The sequence below is a fragment of the Castanea sativa genome, chromosome 6 (assembly GCF_040712315.1).
Source record: "Castanea sativa cultivar Marrone di Chiusa Pesio chromosome 6, ASM4071231v1".
Lineage (NCBI taxonomy): Eukaryota > Viridiplantae > Streptophyta > Magnoliopsida > Fagales > Fagaceae > Castanea > Castanea sativa.
Window position 1 is genome coordinate 23807394 of NC_134018.1, and position 20277 is coordinate 23827670.

General features: G+C 36.8%; 1 protein-coding gene across 7 annotated transcripts; it reads right to left on the reverse strand.

The window, feature by feature from the left end:
• Positions 1-1821: 1821 nt before the first annotated feature.
• Positions 1822-15198, reverse strand: LOC142640834 (histidinol dehydrogenase, chloroplastic). 7 transcript variants are annotated; one of them, XM_075815124.1, is made up of 16 exons: positions 15037-15198; positions 14860-14900; positions 14247-14398; positions 13370-13491; positions 13219-13271; positions 13019-13091; positions 12776-12877; positions 12601-12702; positions 12400-12471; positions 12255-12317; positions 12100-12141; positions 10729-10788; positions 10481-10591; positions 5052-5222; positions 3920-4010; positions 1822-2360 (listed from the first exon to the last, which is right to left on the reverse strand). In XM_075815124.1, exons 3-16 carry the CDS (start codon positions 14380-14382, stop codon positions 2077-2079), a joined length of 1482 nt encoding a protein of 493 aa, XP_075671239.1. In that variant the 5' UTR covers positions 14383-14398; positions 14860-14900; positions 15037-15198; the 3' UTR covers positions 1822-2076. The 7 variants fall into 7 exon arrangements, 6 of the variants coding, with proteins under 6 accessions (XP_075671239.1, XP_075671240.1, XP_075671242.1 ...); XM_075815125.1 differs by lacking the exon at positions 14860-14900 and having other exon boundaries at positions 15037-15145; XM_075815127.1 differs by lacking the exon at positions 14860-14900 and having other exon boundaries at positions 13215-13271; positions 15037-15081.
• Between the last annotated feature and the right edge of the window lie 5079 nt (positions 15199-20277).

A 20277-nucleotide genomic window follows, 5' to 3' on the forward strand; every position in this document is an offset into this window, starting at 1 on the left:
TATAATTTATTAATAAGGCCTAGAGTGCAATTATATTTTCATAGTGATACTTGTTATATAATTAATGGTAACTTTAGACTTGTCAAGAGTTAACAGATAAATCTGAGGTCCATTGGAGCTAGAACCTTATTAGTCCATTTGGTCCCATCTCAAACCACACACTTAAGCCCAATTGGGCTGGCCCAAAAGGCTAATCCAATTAGATAATCAGTTTTTATTTAATAAGAGTTATTAATAAAGTAACTGCCAAAACAGTTAAAACGTATGTATAATTAAAAGAAAGAGAAAATAGTTTTTCTCTACATAATCTTGGAAATACACTTTTCCAAAGGAAAATCAATGTACACAAGAACTGATTGAGAGACCACTCATCTTGGGCACCATGTGAAATTGGGATGAAGATTGAAGGTATTCTCAAGTTTTTGTTTTTGAATTTCATTGCATCAAGGTATGTTTTCTTTTCTTTGTGTAAAAATTCAAGGTTACATGTTATCTCTCATGAATGAAGTAGAACATTGTGTTGCTTTCGCTGTGGGTTTTGTATGAAATGCAAAACTGGTTTTTCTAACATCATAAGTACATAAACTTGCTGGTTAGCCATAGCATTGTTTTGTGGCTTCTGTTTATATGAAGAAAGAGTTTGAATCCTTTCCTTACATAAACCTTCGCTATAGCTACAGTCAATAGTGAGTGCACTTTTGCTTATGTTCAAAACCTCATTTCCCATCTTTATATTGAGAACTATGACGTTTGGAACATGTGAATGAAGATACTTTTCATCTCAAAAAAATTGTATGATGAACCTTCTACTCTGGAAGAGTTGACAATATGGACGGCAAAAAATAAGGGTATAATACTTGTTTTACGTTAATGCAACTCCCATTAACTACCTGTTGAAAACCCAACACTATTTCACAGTTTAAAAGGCTCGGATTTGCCCAGTCAAAAGCCTACGCCAATAGATGCAGTATCAAGGAGATTTTCCTTGGGATTTAGTGTACTTGATAAATTCACCATAAAGCTGCAATGACAGCTGAATGTGGTTGATTGTGAGTTATTGGACTCAATTTGCTTGCATGAGATGGTGAACAATTAATCGGTAACAACAGGGCTGGTTTCAAATTTGTTTGTATATTACCTTTCTACTAACGCTCCGGGCAAGATTCCCCCCAGCATTTAAGAATAGTAGTCAAACATTGTTTCTAAGTTTCTTTTTACTCCCAACTCCTGTAGAATATGTGATGCCTCTTGTAACTATATATATATACACAGCAAACAAAAGTTCTAAGTTATATATGACTCTTTTTTTGAGAAAGAGGTTATAAATGACTTTTGGGATTACAAAAAAACCTTACTATTTTTCATGCGCACCAACTATCAAAATACATTTTTCGGCCTATCAAAAAAGAAAATATACATTTTTCAGCACAGTTTTAAAAACATGAACATTTTCACGAAAAAAGTATTTTTGAAAAACTACTCGCATTTTCAAAGATGTTTTATTTATGCCTCAAGGCATGAAGAAAACCAATTGTGTATTAAGCATTGTAACCAACCTGTTACATAAGGATGAGTCATGTTTGTGGGATCTACCCCTATGTGAAAAGATGATTATAATTATATATGCCAAGTACACCATATACCACCTCCAAGAGTGTCATAGCTAAGGGTTGGGTCAAAATTACGTTCTTATAGTGCCTTCAGACCCATATTTTAGGCTTCCATGCTTTCCCAAGGGTATCATTTAGTTTGTCAGCACCTCTAATTTTCATAGAATCGTTCCAACTGTACTTTAATCAGAAAATAATAACAATATAAGGATTTGACAAAAATATGTAAAATTGTCACTACGAAAAAAATTTATTCCAAAATAAATGTATAGATATTTCATCAAAATACATAGATCAGCAAAAAATGCAAAGATGTCTACATATCTGATCAAATTACATATGGCATAAACAAGATATTTTTATTCAGCAAAAAAAAAAAAAAATCAAGATATTTTTAAGAACCAATGCTACCCCACCCCAGAGCCCATAAAGGCCACATTATGAGAATGAGTTCGCAGCTGGTACATCATCTTATACCAGAAACCTGCCTAGCTTCAATATCCTGAAGCCTAAGAGTTACAGCTCTCTTGTGGGCGTCCAGTCCCTCAACTTCCGCCATTGTTGCCACATATGGGCCAAGATTTCTCAGACCTTCTTCAGTTAAAGATTGTACAGTCATATACTTCAGGAAGGAGTCCAAAGACACCCCACCATACATTCTAGCATACCCATAGGTTGGAAGGACATGGTTCGTCCCGCTTGCATAATCTCCCACACTCTCTGGTGTCCACTGCCCTAAAAATACCGAGCCTGCATAGGTAATAGAGCAAGGATTAATTCTTTGAGACCTAAAAGGAAAAATGTAAGAATAGAGCTGACAATCTCCACTATAACTTGGATCTTCTATAACCTAGTAACTTTTTTCCGAAGGATCTGTTGACAATCCTATGCTATAATTAGAATTTTCAAGAAGAAAATTGTGTTTAACTATTGTGATGAAAATGAAAACACAAGGGCAACAATTTAATTGTGCATATGTTAACTCTTAATGGTTGGGAAATACTTATCACAAGAACCTGAAATGCACTACAAAATAAAATGAGAGCCACAATGGCATCACATCTAAGGGCCATTGCCCAATGTGATGGTAAAGTCTCGGGCCACCAAGCACAAGTGCAATGTTCACATCTTAAAAGACTGGTGAATAAACATGCAGGACAGGACTGCATAAAAGCCACCTCTTAGGACTTCACTTAGGTGGGACCAGCATTGGGTAATAACTGGCATCAAAGGGTCCTGTACATTTGTATAGATGGAAACTAGGATGCACAGATGGGGCAAACGGCCGCCGCACCTTCATCAGACGCGGCCTGACGCAGCGACGCACAAGGGACGCCGCTGCCTGCGTGTCAGTGCCACGTCCATTTTTTTTTTTCATTCCACAATGCACGCCAACGCGGCACTGACTCAGGCCGTATCGGGCGAAATCGCCGAAACTCTGTGTTCTCCGATTCTCAGGCCGAAAAAAAAAAAAAAAAAAAAAACACTGTTTCAACTTAATATAACAAACCCTAAGTCCCTAATTCATTCAGCTCTCTCTCACGCCTCTCTTCTGTGCTCCCTGCCTCTCGCTGCTCTCCGTCTCCCCTGTGAGTGTGAGACACTCAGCCACTCACTCAAACCTCACCGACCCACTCACACAAACTCAAGTCTCAACTCAGCCACTCACTCAACCACTCAAACCTCACCGACCCACTCATCACAGCTCAACTCAAGTCTCAACTTTCAACTCTCAAGCTCAACCCACTCTCAAGAGTCTCAACTCAGGTATCAAACTCAAGCTAATCTGATTTTTTTAGTCTGAATTGTGATGTTGTGAACTCAGAATTGTGATGTTGTGATCTGATTTTTTTAACTGTGAACTATGATGTTGTGATGTTAATAGTTATTATTAATTTATATAGTTATTATGAATCTGTGAACTGTGATGTTAATAGTTAATAGTTATTATTAATTTTTTATATAAGTTGTAATGTTGTGACTTGGGTTTGATTTATTATTAGTTTATATAGTTATTGTGGGTTGTATTTAATTTATGAACATCATGTTCCAGTTATTATCTACTATTACTCTTAAATTTGGTATATGTTTATATAATGTGAAAAAGTATGCTTAGCAATATATTAAAAATATAAATAAAAATATTTTTAATAATTTTTTAATCGCCAAACCCGCACCCGCACCCTACTTTTTCAAAAATTGCCGAGTCCCAGTCCCGCACCCGCACCCGCACCCAAAACGCACCCGTGCTTCATAGGATGGAAAACTAGAGTAATAACAACTATGACATCAAAATTCCAACAGTTCACCTGCATTCTCAATGAAACTCTCCCACTTTTCTGCATCCTTCACATTAATGATCAGATGCTCAGGTGCATATAAGTTTGAAAAAGAGACTGCCTGCAAAGACCAATAATGTTGTCATCACAAACAATCAAATCTACAGTTCAAAAATTATACAAGTAAATAAATTTTGATGAGCAGTGTTTATTACACACAAGTTGTTTTACACAGTTTTACACACCCCAAAAAGCAACTGAATGTGTGTACAACTGTGTAAAACAACTTGTGTGCAACATGTTTAACCCAATTTTGATACACACAAGCCAGTGTGCATATATATCAATAATGATCAGAAAGTGATACTAGTAAAAACTTTCATTTTCACAACATTTCATAAGTATAATTATTGTATATATGACCTAAAGGGATGTAAAAGATCAGAATTCACAAGTAGAAGATCGTAAACTCTCTCTCTCTCTCTCTCTCTTAAATTTTTTTTTATTGAGAATTTTCAGTATACAAGAAATATACTTAAGAACAAAATAATCAAGAAAAAAGTACAACTATCAATGAAAGTAGGCAAAGGAGCTGAAAGGGTGGATAACACAGCCATCCACTCATAAAACATGCAGAAAAAACTAAATTCAGCTCCATAGAAGGTCTCTCCAAAACCTCGAATGCTTGACAATTCCGTTCCTTCCATACCATCCACAACAGACACAAAGGAACTGCACACCAAACAGTGCCATTACCCCATCTAACATAACTCCCTTTCCAACATACCAACACATCAATGATCCTCTAAGGCATAACCCACTGAATGCAGACAATGGAGGAACAAGTGATCAGTTGTCTCCCCAGACATGTAACTCCATTCAACTACACAGACCTTCCGGCTGCGCAGGTTATCAATAGTGGGAATCTTACCCAAGGAAGCTAATCCATGTAAAAAAGGCAACACGAAGAGGAACCTTAACTCTCTATATGCTCTTCGAAGGAAATGACACACTTTTAATTAATTTATTCAACAGATAATCTCAATTGCTGAAAACTTCAAAGATAGACTAACATTATATGCATGATAAAACAGTAAAACCCCAATGACACACATAAAATGGCATGATAGAAGCTTGAAAATCCAGTCATGATAGGACTAACCTCAACCATATCACGAGCAAACACACTGTAACTGTGGCTCAATGCTTTTAAAGCAATGTCTCCCCTTGGAAGGCTTTGGCACTGCTTGCTGATTTCCTCCTCTATACCTTTCAAATCCACACCATCCCCAGAGATTACAAGAACAACCTGACTATCAGGACCATGCTCAGCCTGAAATGGAAAATTAGTTACTCAGGGGATCATATAAGGTACAAGCTCTCAACAAACTAAACCAGGAATCACTCTAATGCATGTGAGTTAAAAGGACTAGCATTTAAATAAAGATGTCAGGCAGTAAACACAATTGAAGAAAAGAGGGTGTCAAACTCAAGAAAAGATAAGGTTTTGAGAAAGATCAATCATTAATTATAGGTGCACATATGACATAACAACAATGGCAGGTCATATAACATAAGTAAATAAAATTAAGAAAAAAATGGTACATATAGATAATCAAATCAACTTAAGTTGTACATAATAACCAAATTAATACAGTTCCCTATTTTATATCATGTTATCAGAGCAATATAATTGAGAAAAATAGAAATTTTAAGTACTTTCTATGAGAATCATAATAATAAAATAAAAAAGGTGGTCCAGAATGGTTTTTGGTTACAAGCTTTACCAAAACTAATGCTGGAATATTATACAGACAAGTGACATAAGTAGGTAGCTCAGAATGGCTGTTGGTTATAAGCTCACTTAAAACTATTTTTTTGAAAAATTATACAGCAAGGTAAGATAAGTCAGCAAAAATGCAATGTCTCAGTTTCCAAAGCAAAACAGCATGTTCCTCCCACAACTTAACATGGTCAGAAGACTCAAAACAGTCAAACTTTATTATCTAGAACTGCTTACCCATGTCTAGCTACCAGGCATAACAATAATGCCATAAGAGTTCTGTAACTCTGGACCATTGTAGTGGGAATGTACTTCTGAAAATCTTTAATGTTAGCATCAAAGATCTTCTTGAAAAGTGCAAGATGATGTAGTACTCATTTTGTTACTACAGCCATTGATCCAAAAGACTACCATCTGGTGCAGGTCGAGGTGCAGGAGCTGTGTATTTTCCTAATAAAGTAAAAAGAGAAGATACTGTGAATCCGATTTTTTTAATATAAAATCAAATATCTGTTATCATGTGTGAAGTTCAAGGCTCTTAAGGGAGATTTGAAGCATTGGAATAAACATGTTTTGGGGATGTGTCTTTTAGGAAAAAATGTTTGTCTGAACTCTTGGATCTTGATTTGAGAGATGGGGTGCAATCTTTGTCTACAGCAGATAAAACAAGAACTGATTGGAAAAGATTTCTTGGAGGTAGAAATCGAAGGCTCTATTTTTAAAAGAAGGGGATAATAATACTAGATTTTTTCATAGGCTTGCCAATTCTCATAGACGAGCTAATACTATGAGGGGTGCGGAGGTTGATGGTAATTTGTATGAGGCAGAGTCAGAGATTCAAGATCAAGCGGTGGGTTTTTTATGAGTCTTTATATCAGGAGTCGGAATCTTGGAGGCCCACTGTTGTTGGCCTAGAGTTTGCAAATTTGGATGAAACCGATCAGCTTTCCCTAGAAAGGGAGTTTGAGAAGGAGGTGATCATTGCGGCTCTTTAGGAAGCTGAGGGTGATAAGGCTCCTGGTCCTACTGGCTTTACCATGGCCTTCTTCCAAAAATGTTGGTGTGTGCTTGAGAGGGATATTTTGGCTATCTTTTTTAGACTTCCATAAAGAATGTATTTTTGACAAATCTCTCAATGCCACCTTTTTGTGTTTGATACCTAAGAAGACTAACACGGTTAATATTAGAGACTTTCGCCCTGTTAGCCTTGTGGGTAGCTTGTGCAAGCTTTTGTCAAGGGTGTTGGCACATAGACTTCGATGTGGATTGGATAAACTGATTTCCAACTCCCAAAACTCCTTTGTTGGGGGAAGACAGATTCTTGATTCTGTTCTTATTACAAACAAATGCCTTGACAATAGATTGAAGAGTGGAATTCCCGGTGTGATTGTTAAATTGGATATTGAGAAAGCTTATGATCATGTGAACTGAAGTGCCTTGTTTTATCATATGGAGAGGATGGGTTTTGGGGAGAAGTGGGGTCGATGGATGAAAGCGTGTATTTCTACAATTCGCTTTTCAGTACCTATCAATGGGTCTCCAGCTAGTTTCTTTGGTAGTTCTCGTGGTCTTCATCAAGGGGATCCCTTATCTCCACTCTTGTTCTTGTTGGTGATGGGGGTGTTGAGTAGTTTGTTGAAGAAGACAAAAGATGGAGGCTTTCTTAGCGGTTTCCAAGCAAGCCCCATTGTGGGAGGAGGAGGTTTCCACATTTCTCATCTTTTGTTTGCTGATAATACCATTCTTTTTTGTGACGCTTCCAGGGAACAATTATTATATATTTGTATGGTTTTGATCTTCTTTGAAGCTTTCACAAGCTTGAAAGTAAATGTTGGTAAGAGTGAGATTGGGCCAGTTGGTGAGGTTGGGAATTTGGATGCTTTGGCTTGCATTTTATGTTGTAAGGTTGGCTATTTTCCCATGACTTACTTGGGTATACCTTTGGAGGCTCATTATAAGGATTCTTCAATTTGGAACCCTATTATAGAAAGGATGGAAAAAAGCTCTCAGGTTGGAAGCGGTTATATCTATCAAAAGGGATAGGCTTACTTTATTGAAGAGTACTTTATCAAGCCTTCCCACTTATTATTTATCTTTGTTTACTATTTCACAACATGTGGCAGACAAATTAGATAGGGTTCAGAGGAATTTCTTATGGGGGAGATCTACTAATGTATTTAATATTCACTTGTTGCTTGGGAAAAGGTTGTGTGGTTGGTGGAGGCAGGTGGTTTGGGAATCCAGAGGATTGGGTTGTTTAACCAAGCTTTACTAGGGAAGTGGTTTTGGCGCTTTGGGAAGGAGGTCACACACTTATGGCATCAAGTCATAGCCTCCAAATATGGGGAAGGTAGTGGTGGCTGGTGTGCTAGAGCTGTTGGAGGAACGCATGGCTGTGGGATGTGGAAGAACATTAGGAAAGGGGCAGAGAGTTTCTTTGGTCGTGTGTTGTATGCGGCGGGAGAGGGTTTTCGTATTCGGTTCTGGCATGATCCTTAGAGTAATCCTACTTCTTTGAAAGAATTATATCCGAAATTGTTTGCTTGTGCTATCGATAAAGAAGCTAGGATTTCTAATATGGTTGACATTGCACCTGATGGAGGGTGATAGAAGCTGGAACTTACTCTTCCACCGTGAGTTTCAGGATAGGGAGACAGCAAGGTTTTGTGCTTTCTTTGCGCATATCTCATCCAAAATACCTATGGGGGTGATGATACCATGGTTTGGCAATTGAATCGTAGTGGTGTCTTTGATGTGCGTTCTTTTTATAAATCATTATTAAAAACTCCGTCGGTTTTTTTCCCTTGCCAATGCATTTGGAGTGTTAAGGTTCCTAGAAGAGTGTCTTTTTCCATATGAACAACTACTAGGGGTGGGATTCTCACAATAGATAACCTTGTTAAGAAGAACTTGACTCTTGTTAATTGGTGTTGCCTATGTCAGTGTGAGGAGGAAACCATAGATCATTTATTACTACATTGCAAGTTTGTCCATATCTTGTGAAGTGAAGTCTTCTCCTTGTTTGGGGTTCAGTGGGTGATGTCAAAGATAGTAGTCTCTCTAACTTCTACATGGTGGAATTGGTTGGGCATTCATTCTTCCAATGTTTGGAATATGGTATTGGCGTGTCTTATTTGGTTAACTTGGAAGGAACGCAATGCCTGAATATTTGAGGACACTGAAAGAACTGTGGACGTGTTGAACTCTTTACTATCTAGGATTTTGTTGAGTGGTCTCATATTTAGGGTTTTACGCATTGTACTTCTTTGTTTGATTTCCTTAATTCTGTTAGTTTTTCCCTTTGATCTATTTGTATCCCTTTTTTTAGCTGTGAGTATTGTAAACTCATTGTACTTTTCTTATCAATAAAGTTTTTATTACCTATCCAAAAAAAAATGGAGATGCCTCTCTATAGTTTCTGAAAATTTTAGATGTAAGTGTTCTTTTCATACATCTTCACGATTAGTCATTGATATAAAGTATGTCTGCTGACTATGATTGCACCCTATGGCTAGAAAACCCAGGTCCACAAATATGTTTCAGACTTCAAAATACTGTCATTCAAAACTTCAGCATTCTATTTATTATAAATGTCGTGGGGAACTTTGGGGGACAATGACTAGCACTGATTAGTTTCTTAGAAAAGGAACAGAGCAAAATCAATCAAATTCCACCATGAACACAACATGAGCATACATGAAGAAAATACAATAAGCAATTTTTCCATGCAATTTGCAAATTTTAGGACTCAGTAAATTTGAAGAACTTAGTTAAGTAATTTTATTATAGACCAGTTTAATGGGTATGTCGCACCCATGTACTCTTCCTCCCCCCCCCCCCCCTACCAGGTCCACAAATATGTTTCAGACTTCAAAATACTGACATTCAAAGCTTCAGCATTCTATTTATTATAATTGTCGTGGGGAACATTGGGGGACAATGACTGATTAGTTTCTTAGAAAAGGAACAGAGCAAAATCAATCAAATTCCACCATGAACACAACATGAGCATACATGAAGAAAATACAATAAGCAATTTTTCCATGCAATTTGCAAATTTTAGGACTCAGTAAATTTGAAGAACTTAGTTAAGTAATTTTATTATAGACCAGTTAATGGGTATGTCGCACCCATGTAATCTTCCTTCCCCCCCCCCCCCCACCCCCACCAACACTCTCTAAGGAGTAGTATCTTGTCCATTGGTTGTATGCAAGCAACATCTCACGACATTTGAACTCCATGGGATGTGGTTCCCACCAACGGTGAGCATTGGTAGGCATGCAATTGATGTATAAGATAATAATCCCACCCCCCCCCCCCCCCCCCCCAAAAAAAAAAAAAAAGAGAAAAAAGGAAGCTCAAGTACAGAACAAGAGAAGATGACAAAGACAATCAAAAAAGTGTAACTAATAAGTTAATGAAGTCTATAAATGAAGAAAATTTGAAGTTTAAAGAGAATCCACCATCCATGCACATAAGGAACAGAGAAACACAAATTCTTACATCATGTTTGGCAATTTAAGGTAGGAAGAGGTGATTCAATAAGAGTTTGATCTTCCACTGCTTGTTTGGATGTCCACAAAAGAAGTATGAAGTAAACTTATCTTTCATGATTGAACTTAGCATCTAAGCAAAATGCAACTTGCCATGATGTAAAACTTCATAAAGCAGAATGAGCTTCATGAAATTGAACCTTACAACTACAATGTTTATTTTATTCAGAAAACAAAACAAAGCACAGCATCAAGCTTGCATTATGAAAGTGCTCCTTTAGGGGGAAAAATAGAGTTTTCAAAGCAAGTAAGCACCTGGGAAAGCAAATCTGAAGCTACATGAACAGGATTGGCATGACTGTCAGCAATGACCAAGACTTCTGAAGGGCCTGCAGGCATGTCAATCGAAATCATGGCTTCACTGTTCTGCAGGGAAAAATTGAAGAGAGAAAGTACTAAGAGAGAGATAAGGACGACAATATTCACTTCTATTTCATTATTATAAAATTTATACAAATTGCATCCATGAGAATGAGCTCTAAATCAACAAAAAGAATGCATACTTGGAGAATCATTTTTGCAGCTGTGACGTATTGATTTCCAGGGCCAAAAATCTTCTCCACCTGCAAATTACAAGGGAGTAAAAAAGGGAAACAAACATTGAAAATAAAATTTCAGACCTTACACCAGGGTCCAATAAAATAAGTCTTGAATAGGCAAATTTGCAAAGTGGTGTTTTGATAGATCTATTAGAAATTAAACCTATGATGTCCGCTTCATGATGATTGCTCATTATCATCAGGCCAAGACACCAATTGTTTTTTTGGTGAAGGCAAGATTTTAACCCCAGATCTCTTATTTGATAACAAAACATTTTATCAATTGAGCCAACTAGAACACACACAAATTTGGAAAGTAGTGACAAATTAATCTTCTACGACTACATCACCATCTCAAGAAAATTGTAATTATTGACAACTTGAATAAAAAAAAAGTCAATATTTGTCAACCAATCATCTTTTCTTGAATCATTCTTTCACTTGCTAGTAGTGGTATTTCATGGTTCTCTTTTTTGACTGACTTGAGTTTCACCACACTAGTGTAAAAGATGCTTGCTAGTTGGCAAGGTCACTTCAACAGAAGATGGTCTAATCTGGTGTTCCGAGTTGAAGAAAACTAAAATGTCATTTGAGGGGGTAGGACATCTATTTCTTGAGCTTAAGGCCACTTTTGTATATACTTCATTTGCTAAGGTAAAGGACTCATATTGGTAAGTTAAACATTACCCAGTGGGTTTTGAACCTACAACTGCACCCTCCATCCATTTGGGAGAAGTTCCATTTGAGTCAAAGCTCATAGGTGTGGTTTCTCTCTCATATTCATATTGTTTCTCTGGATGCACTCCCTTGGCATTGTTTTAATAAATTACTTAATTTTTCAAAATGCAGGCCTCATCATTCTGTGAGCTAATAGGATGCCTTCAGTGCCATTGACATTTCCATAGACAAATTAATACAAACAACTCATCTATCAGAAAAGAGACACGGGTAACAAAAACTTATATTCTTTATAAAATTAGTATAAATTTTATGTAGGTAGGTTAAAAACTTTACATTCACAAACCTCATGCAAAGGACCCCCATACTATGCAAACAGGTCCAGCCACTTACGTTTACACTTAAGTGTGTTAAAGACAAGGAAAAAATTTCTGTGCCTTCAGTTCTATTCAAAATGACCAATAAAAAAGATCAGTTCTATTCAAAATGGGGTGGACCTCAGTGTCATAGGCTATTTAAATGCTAATCTGATTTTTTTTATAAGAAGATTTATAATCAACTCTATTCTGAATACTCTGATTATATAAGCAAACAGCTATACATATTATCTGCATAAGCTAACAGCCACTGAGGAACAAGTTCATAGGAAAATAGCACCTTGGGGCATGTTTCTGTCCCCCACGCCATGGCAGAAATCGCCTGTAAAGAGCAGAACTATTAGACTTTGGAATTTAAACAGTGCAGAAACATAAACCTGCATGATAAAAAAAAATACTTCAACCATACGAAAGTATTTTTAAGATCTTTCAAACCTGAGCACCTCCAGCTTTAAGGATGTGAGTCACACCAGCCTTCTTAGCACAATACAGTACCTCCTGCAGAAAGACATTGATCAGCACTCAGTACATAATCTCCTCAATAGAAATTCAATCAAAAGCTTTTTTAAGGGGGAAAAACCTTGCATATGCTGCCATCCTGACTAGGGGGAGTAGCAAGAACAACAGTTTTACAGCCAGCAATCTGCGCAGGCTGGAGTACAAGATAAAAATATGTCAACTGAATGTGATGAATTAGACAGCCACAAACATAAAATTATAGGATTAGAAACGATAAAAAAAATAAAAAATAAAAAACACACAATTAATCAGATCAACTTACAACTGAAAGCATCAGAGCTGTTGAAGGTAAAACTGCAGTTCCTCCTGGAACATAAAGACCTACAGATGAAATGCTTCTTGCTACCCGTTTGCATTTGACACCCTGAAAATTTCAGAACACATTAGAAAATAGAAAGTAAGGTAACCAAAATAACAAAGAAGCAATATTGACTTACTTTCATGTTCTCAACACTTTTCTCAGCTGATTTTTGAGCAGCATGAAATGCATATATATTGTCATATGCCACATCAAACGCTTCTCTAATAACTGCGTCTAGCTGTGATTACGCAAAGTTATAATGGGTAAACATTCAAAACAGCAAAACCTCCATGAACAAGAAATGCAATTGGTGTAAAGGACTCCAAATTAAATCATAAAGACTAAGATTATTTGTATTAAGAATGTCTATATAATATACCACTGGATCTGGGAGCTTAGAGACTTTTTCAACTATCTGTTCCAGTTCAACTTTGTCAAACTTTGCAGTATAGCTGCAAAAGAAATGTGAACATCATCAAGTCAAACTCATGACAAAAGAAGCTTCATGGTGAAGTGAAGCCTTCTGAAATAATACACAAAACATATAAAATTTATAAAGGGAAGTAAAAGAGCACCAACTCTTTAACTGCTGCATCGCCTCTTTTATGAACATCATCAACAATGGGCTGGACCTGATAGTATAAATAAACAAATCTATCTAAGCACCTTGTATGAACACAAAACTAATTTAAATTGCAGGATTATTAAAGAAAAAGCCAAAAAAGCTTACTGTGCTGAAAATGGAAGAGAAATCTATACGAGGACGAGCCTTCAGGCTTTCAACCTCAGTTTGAGAAAGTTCCGATAACCTGTACGACTTCATTGAACACTTTATACCTTTACAAAGAATTCCTGTCACAACAAACAACCAATGAAAATCAAGAAAAAGAAGAAACTATTAGGAAGACGTATCTTACATTAATTAAAAAGAGAATGAATTTTTTTTTCCTGTTTGAGCCAGGGGTCCATAAAATAGAGTAAGGATTTCAAAGACACGATTTCCTCACAAAAACCAAAATCACACAGAGATACTACTTTAGCAGGCACAAGAACCAAGTTACATGAAACGTTTACCAATCAAAGGATGATTGATCCCGCATGCATCAATATTGATAATCAAACAAAAATGAAACTAATAAAAATTTTCATACTCGTTTGATGGATGTTTAGAACTTCAATTTATATGCCATCAGCAAAAATAATCACAGAAGAACCCAAAAATGTTATTTTCAGCCTATGTTACTCCCAACTCTTGCTCTTTCACAGTTTTCTTCCACATAGCATACCCATGCTCACACACTCAACAACCATCCACCTTAAGACCCATTTCCCCACTTTCCCAAATTCATTTGTCATTATAAAATAAAATCACCATTACTCAAATTCCCATATGTTTCCAAAGTGAAATCCAAAACAATATTTGGGGCCGGGCACTGTAATAAAAGTCTAAAAGATAAGAGATGCAATAAAAAAATTCCTATACTATACACAAGCAAAATGGTAAAATCTATACCATACTATACTAGGATTCCAAACCAGTTTTCAAGTCAGCAGCACTATAGTAATAGAACCATAAAATCACTAAAAGTTTGACTTTGAAGACGTACCTGAAGGGAAGCGACAAGAGCGGGTTGAAATTGGTTTGGGGGCACCGAATGGGTGAAGAATTAATCGGGTCGGGTAGGGTTTAAGGAAAGTGGGTTTGGTCGGGTTAAAGCAAAGAAGCTGAAGCTGTCTGTCCATTACCAGTTACCACCACCTTCATTTAATCAAAAGTATTATATGTAATATGACACTGACACTGACACTGACTCGCTCAAGTATATTATTAAAATCAAAATTAAAATATTATTATTAGTGAATTCCAGAAGTGTTACTGTTAGATAGGACTTAGAGGGCAGAAGAAGACGAAGAGAAAAATGGACTATTCAGATTTAGCAAATGAGACCCGCCATGTACGGTTCAACGCGAATAATAGGAGCATCTCCAATAGACTACCCAATTTTGGAGAGCAAACCCACAAATAATCAACTCCAACAGCCTCTCCAAAATCCAAAAAGTATCCTTTTTTTTTTTTTCTTTTTTTTCTTTTTTTGAGTTGCTACAGTAGCTCTCTTGACGTGGAGAGCACTGTAGCAACTCCAAAAACAATATAATCTCTTAAAAAAATGCCAAGTTGAATAAAAAAATATATTTTCTCTTCCTTCTTTGTTCACTCACCTCCCTTCTCAATGGAACTCATTTCTCTTTCTCAGATGTATCTAAACAGTAATAAACAATCAAAACACAACACAATCTTGTTCTCATAAAACCAATTTAATTAGAACAACAAAGCTACAATTAGAACAAAAAAAGATCAAGAACAGGAAAAAAATATGACAAAGAAACCGATCTGACCCAATCCCAAATGCATGCACTTTGTCGTGGGGAGGAGGATGAGCAGCAGTGTAGAGCGATGGTGGATGATGAAATCTGTTCTTACTTGGCTGATCGACACTTCTCTCTCTTAGGATTTGGTTGATCCCACTGGACTAGTTGTCAATGGGCGGGTTGGGTCATAAATGAGTTGGATGAGTAATTACCCATTTATCCATTTATGACCCATTTATATATAAATTAATTATCCATTACTAACCCAACCTTCTTAATTAGTAACCCACCCATTTAACCTATTATAAAATTCATATTCCGCAATTCAACAAGAAATTCTCTTACTTGTGAACAATTTTAACACTCATACTATGCAAATCATTTGAGTTTTTTTTTTTTTTGGCAAAACTAATTCACCTTTCCCTCAAAACATAAGAACACTAAAACTAACCTGCAGATTTTCTTTCCTCCCAACTTTTCTTGGCAACCAAACAAAAGATAAGTAAAAAAATAGGAAAATATAGAGTAATTACAGATTGATAAGACATATTCAAGTGGATGAGATCCATGGTTTTGATGTCATGGAGTTCGAATCATAGCACATCGTCTTGGATCCCCCCAATGTTACTTTTGACACCATGAATCCAAATCATAGCCCAAAGATTTTTCCCCCAATTTTCGTTCTATGATCTTCTTCTTTATGCGTGAGTGAGTGAAGTTTTGTGGGTGTTTTACAAGGCAAAATCGAGAAGGGAAAGGTGTTTAGATTTTGTCTAGTTTGATAGCTGAGAAAATGCCTAGAAAATGGAGTAAATTTTTACATTAGATAGAGGAAGAGGCGGTTGGCTGTAGGCTGTAACTGCTGTGATTTTTTCTTTTTCTTTTTTTGCTTTCGCACAGTATATCCTCAAAACTTTCAACCAGAGACTAATCATTGTTTGTTAGGGATTTTGGCTTTTTGTTTTTCAAAGTATTAAACTTTAAATTTTAAATGGGTAATTGGTTACCCAGTGGTTTATCCATCAAAGCCCATTTAATTGAATTATCCATTTGTGTTTTATCCATTTAACCCAAATATTTAATTGGGTTGGGTTAAGACTTATCCAAATTAAGTGGATTTTGGGTGGGTTCAGGGGTTTGGATAAAAATTGCCACCCCCTATGGCACTGGCCTTCGCAAAGGTCCTTAGCTTAAGTGAGGCAAGTCTTCCTCGAGGGTGTGGTGGCGGTGCGGTGGAGCAAGGCAGCAGTTTCTTTCTCTCTCGGCTATTTCTCCTTTCTGTGTATGTGTGTGTGTGTTTGATGAGAATAAAACAAAAGGAAAGGTATGTGAAAAATAGGAAGGGCCGGTTATGTATTCTCAAATAAGGGAAATTATTGTGTACTCCCAGAGTACCATAAATGTATACTCTCTCCTCTCACATGAATGGTGGGTCTCACTAATTAAATTCATGGTGGGACCCACCATTCATATGAGAGAGAAGACTATGCATTTATGGTACTCCGAGAGTACCAAATAATTTTCCCTCAAATAAAATGTGTAGACATTAATGATAAGTTTTGTTTAAGGAAAATTAGTTATAAATTAATGAATAATAATAATAATAACAATAATTCCTTAAATTAAGCTTCGATAGGTTTCTTCAAATGAAATAAGAAAAATATATGATAATTTATGGAATATAAATAATTAAAAGATAAAAATTAGGCAAATGATAATAAGTGTGGTGTGAGCCTATCTAGTGGACTTTTTTTTTTAATGATAATAAGTATGTTAAGTTTTTTTTAAAGGAAATTAATTATAATTTAATGAATAATAAGAAAAAAAATTAATTGATCTACATGTGTGATAAACTTTTTTTAATGATAAGTATGGTAAGTTTTTTTAAAAAGAAATTAATTATAATTTAATGAATAATAAGAAAAAGAAAAAGTATTGGTCTAAACATGCGGTGTGTGGTGGATTTTTTTTAATGATAACTATGGTAAGTTTTTTTTTAAAATAAATTAATTACGTTAATGAATAATAAGAAAAAAAATATATGATTGGTCTAAACATGTTGTGTTAGAAATTTGAAAAATATAGTTAATAAATGGGAATTAATAGAGGAAGAATAAAGAAATATTAAAAAACTAATATAAAAAGATTAAAGAAATAACGAAGAAATAATATTTTAATGAGATAGAGAAATGATAGAGAGTTTCTTGGAAAGTGTATTTGAAAAAGTAGGTAGGTAAAAGGTAGATGTAACTTTTCACTCTCCAAACAGTACAAAAATTTGGAGAAGCTACTAGAGATGCTCTAAATCAAACAAATGAAACCCTAATACTTACATATATAAATGTTATTGAATGTGAAAAGACTGAAATGACCTTTGAATTTGGAGAGGAACAATGGTCACGTGACTGGCAACGGCACGCTGGGGGTGGGGGTAGGAGTGTAATAGGTAGGTCAGGTGGCAAAGTAGAGAGTAGAGACAGAGCGGCGAATGGAACTTGAGACTTGGGGAGGAGACAACACACAAGATTTAAATATAAAATATAAAATGGTATTTCTAAATGGTATATAATATAGAATATATAATAATTTTTAACTAAAAATGGTATTTCTAACCTTTGAAATAGTTTTTTACTCTTTCTTTGTTACACTGTTTTGGAAGAAAAAAAAAAACCTACCAAATAAATCTATATTGATGGAGCCATAAATTTAGCAAATAGGCTCCATAAAAAGTTACCTTATTTATTTTACAAAACACCCAACAGCATCCGTAGTTTTATTTTAGCATCCAATATAATAAAATAATATGGGCAAAACTTAAATATATAGTACCTTAGCTACTATTTCTTAGGTTCCCCTCAAATTTCAGCTATGTTGCTAGTTTAACTGTTCACTTAAACAATGCTCTCATGCTTGTGCATGTGGAAGCAGTGAGGTCTTATCCTCTGCAAGAGTGTAGTGCCTTCCCACGGGTTAGGCAAGACAGTTCACAAAAAATGGATGAAGAGCTAGAATTCCTTTGGCAAAACTATCCTTCACCGAAGAAGAGGACGAGAAGGTGGAGTTGGGAAGCAACAACACTAAGGCAACTAGAGAACTGGGGAAAAATTGTCTAGTTATGAAAGTACTCTCACAGAGAAGCATAGTCCTGGATGCGCTAAGAAAAATCTCAGAATGGTATGGAAGCCGAATAAAGGTATGTAGATATCAGATGTAACAATCCAAAAAAAAGCGCTAGCCACATCTACGCTATACCTCAAAATGACTAGTCACAATTGAGGCTCCTTGTAATTGTTAATAAAACCCAAATCTACCCAATAAATACCCGATGTGGGACTCATCACACACCCACACACCCACACACATCACACAATCAATCAAATTGGGCATCATAATCTCCCCCACTTAAATCCCTAACGTCCTCGTTAGGGCCCACTTTGTGGAGTAGTGTTTTCGAGCCCACACGGGATTACTAGGGTGGCTCTGATACCATATGTAATGACCTAAGGAAAAGTGCTAGCCACATCTGCGCTATATCTCAAAAGGACTAGTCACAATTGAGGCTCTTTGTAGTTGTTAATAAAGCTCAGATCTACCCAGTAAATACCCGATGTGGGACTCATCACACACCCACACACATCACGCAATCAAATTAGGGCATCACAATTCTATTATAGTGACCTAAAAGGGGGTCTTGCATTTCATGGAATCCCACATTGCCTAGGGAAGCACATGGGGATGTGCTTCTAAGAAATGCCCTCCCTTGTTATGTATGAGGCATTTTCCCCAACGTAACTTGGGGAAGAACAAAACCTTGAGGGACTAAGAAAGCTTTCGGGCTGTCCAAAGAGGACAATATCATGCATACGGGGGCGGGGTGTGACATTAGAAATAGAGGATGAGATGTACATGGTGGAGTTTAGGGATGAAAGAGACAAAAGGAAAGTCCTGGATATGCATCCATGGAGTTACGACAAACAACTCATAATCCTCTAGGAATTCGAAGGGGAACAAACACCAAAGGAAATGATTCTCAAATGGTCTCCATTCTAGATCTAATTGCACAACCTGCCACTCAAAAGTAGAACGAGGGAAATAGGGCACTTAATAGGCTCAACGATTGGCGAGGTTCTAGATGTGGATGTTGCTAAGATAGGCGTACAGTGGGGTAGATGCTTAAGAGTTCGGGTCAAGGTGGACACCACGAAGAAGTTAGTTTGTGGAAAAAAGGTAACCATTGAAGGAGGGGAAGGAAGGTGGGTGCAATTTAAATATGAGAAACTACCAAACTTTCGCTATCATTGTGGCCTCCTTAGTCATGATTTAAGAGAGTGCACCAAGGTGAAAATCAGTGGTGGACAACTTGATCCAAAGACACTACAGTATGGAGCGTGGCTAAGGGGGGAGTTACTAAGGAAGTCCACTAGAGAAGTCACTCAAACGAGAAGTAAGGCCCCTTTGGATAGGATATTAGATCTTGATAATGGGAGAAGAGGAAATCAAGAAGCGGTGGTGCGTGTTAGCGAAGACGAGGAAACAACGGCGCCTCGGCCAAAGGAGGGAGGCGTGGCGAATGATGGGGGAACTGAGTCAATGATTCCTTTACAAGGAAGCAACAACAAAGGAAAAATGACAAAAGTGACAGAAGAGGGCATATAGAAAAGTGAAATTAAACACGAAATGGGTAAGGTCAGTCCTACAGTGCTGCCTTCAAATAGCATCTTTCCTATCCTAGGAAATGAACCTCAAAAGGAGGATGAAAGCTAAAGAATCGTGGGAGAAGAAATGCAGTGGGATATAGAGACAAAAAGGCAGCAGGCCCCAAATTTTGTTTTCAATATAGGCCCAAACAAAGAAGTGGCAACGGATGTGAGGAAAAGTGAAATAGGAGAATTAGACCGAGGCCCAATGGCGATGACTTATAGCACTGCGATGGGCTAGACCGCCGAAAGTCTAGGCCCAACAAGTGGGCATTGGAAGTGGAGAGCTCGAGAGAATCGAGCTGAAGAAGTACGGGATCAGTCAAGCCCAACTAAATTAGAAGTCTTAAACACAGGTAAAGCTAAACGTGAGAGCCCGACCCCTCTAAAGGATCTTGATTCTAAAGCTTTGTGGTGAAACACAGCAAATGGAGTTAGCCTCAAAAAGCGCAGGGGAAGGAAAACTCAACTACGAATGGCGATGTGGTAGTGATTGCGATACAGCACCGCCGAGCCCAATGAGTTTATTGGTGTGGAACTGCCAGGGTCTTGGATCACCCCCGGCGGTTAA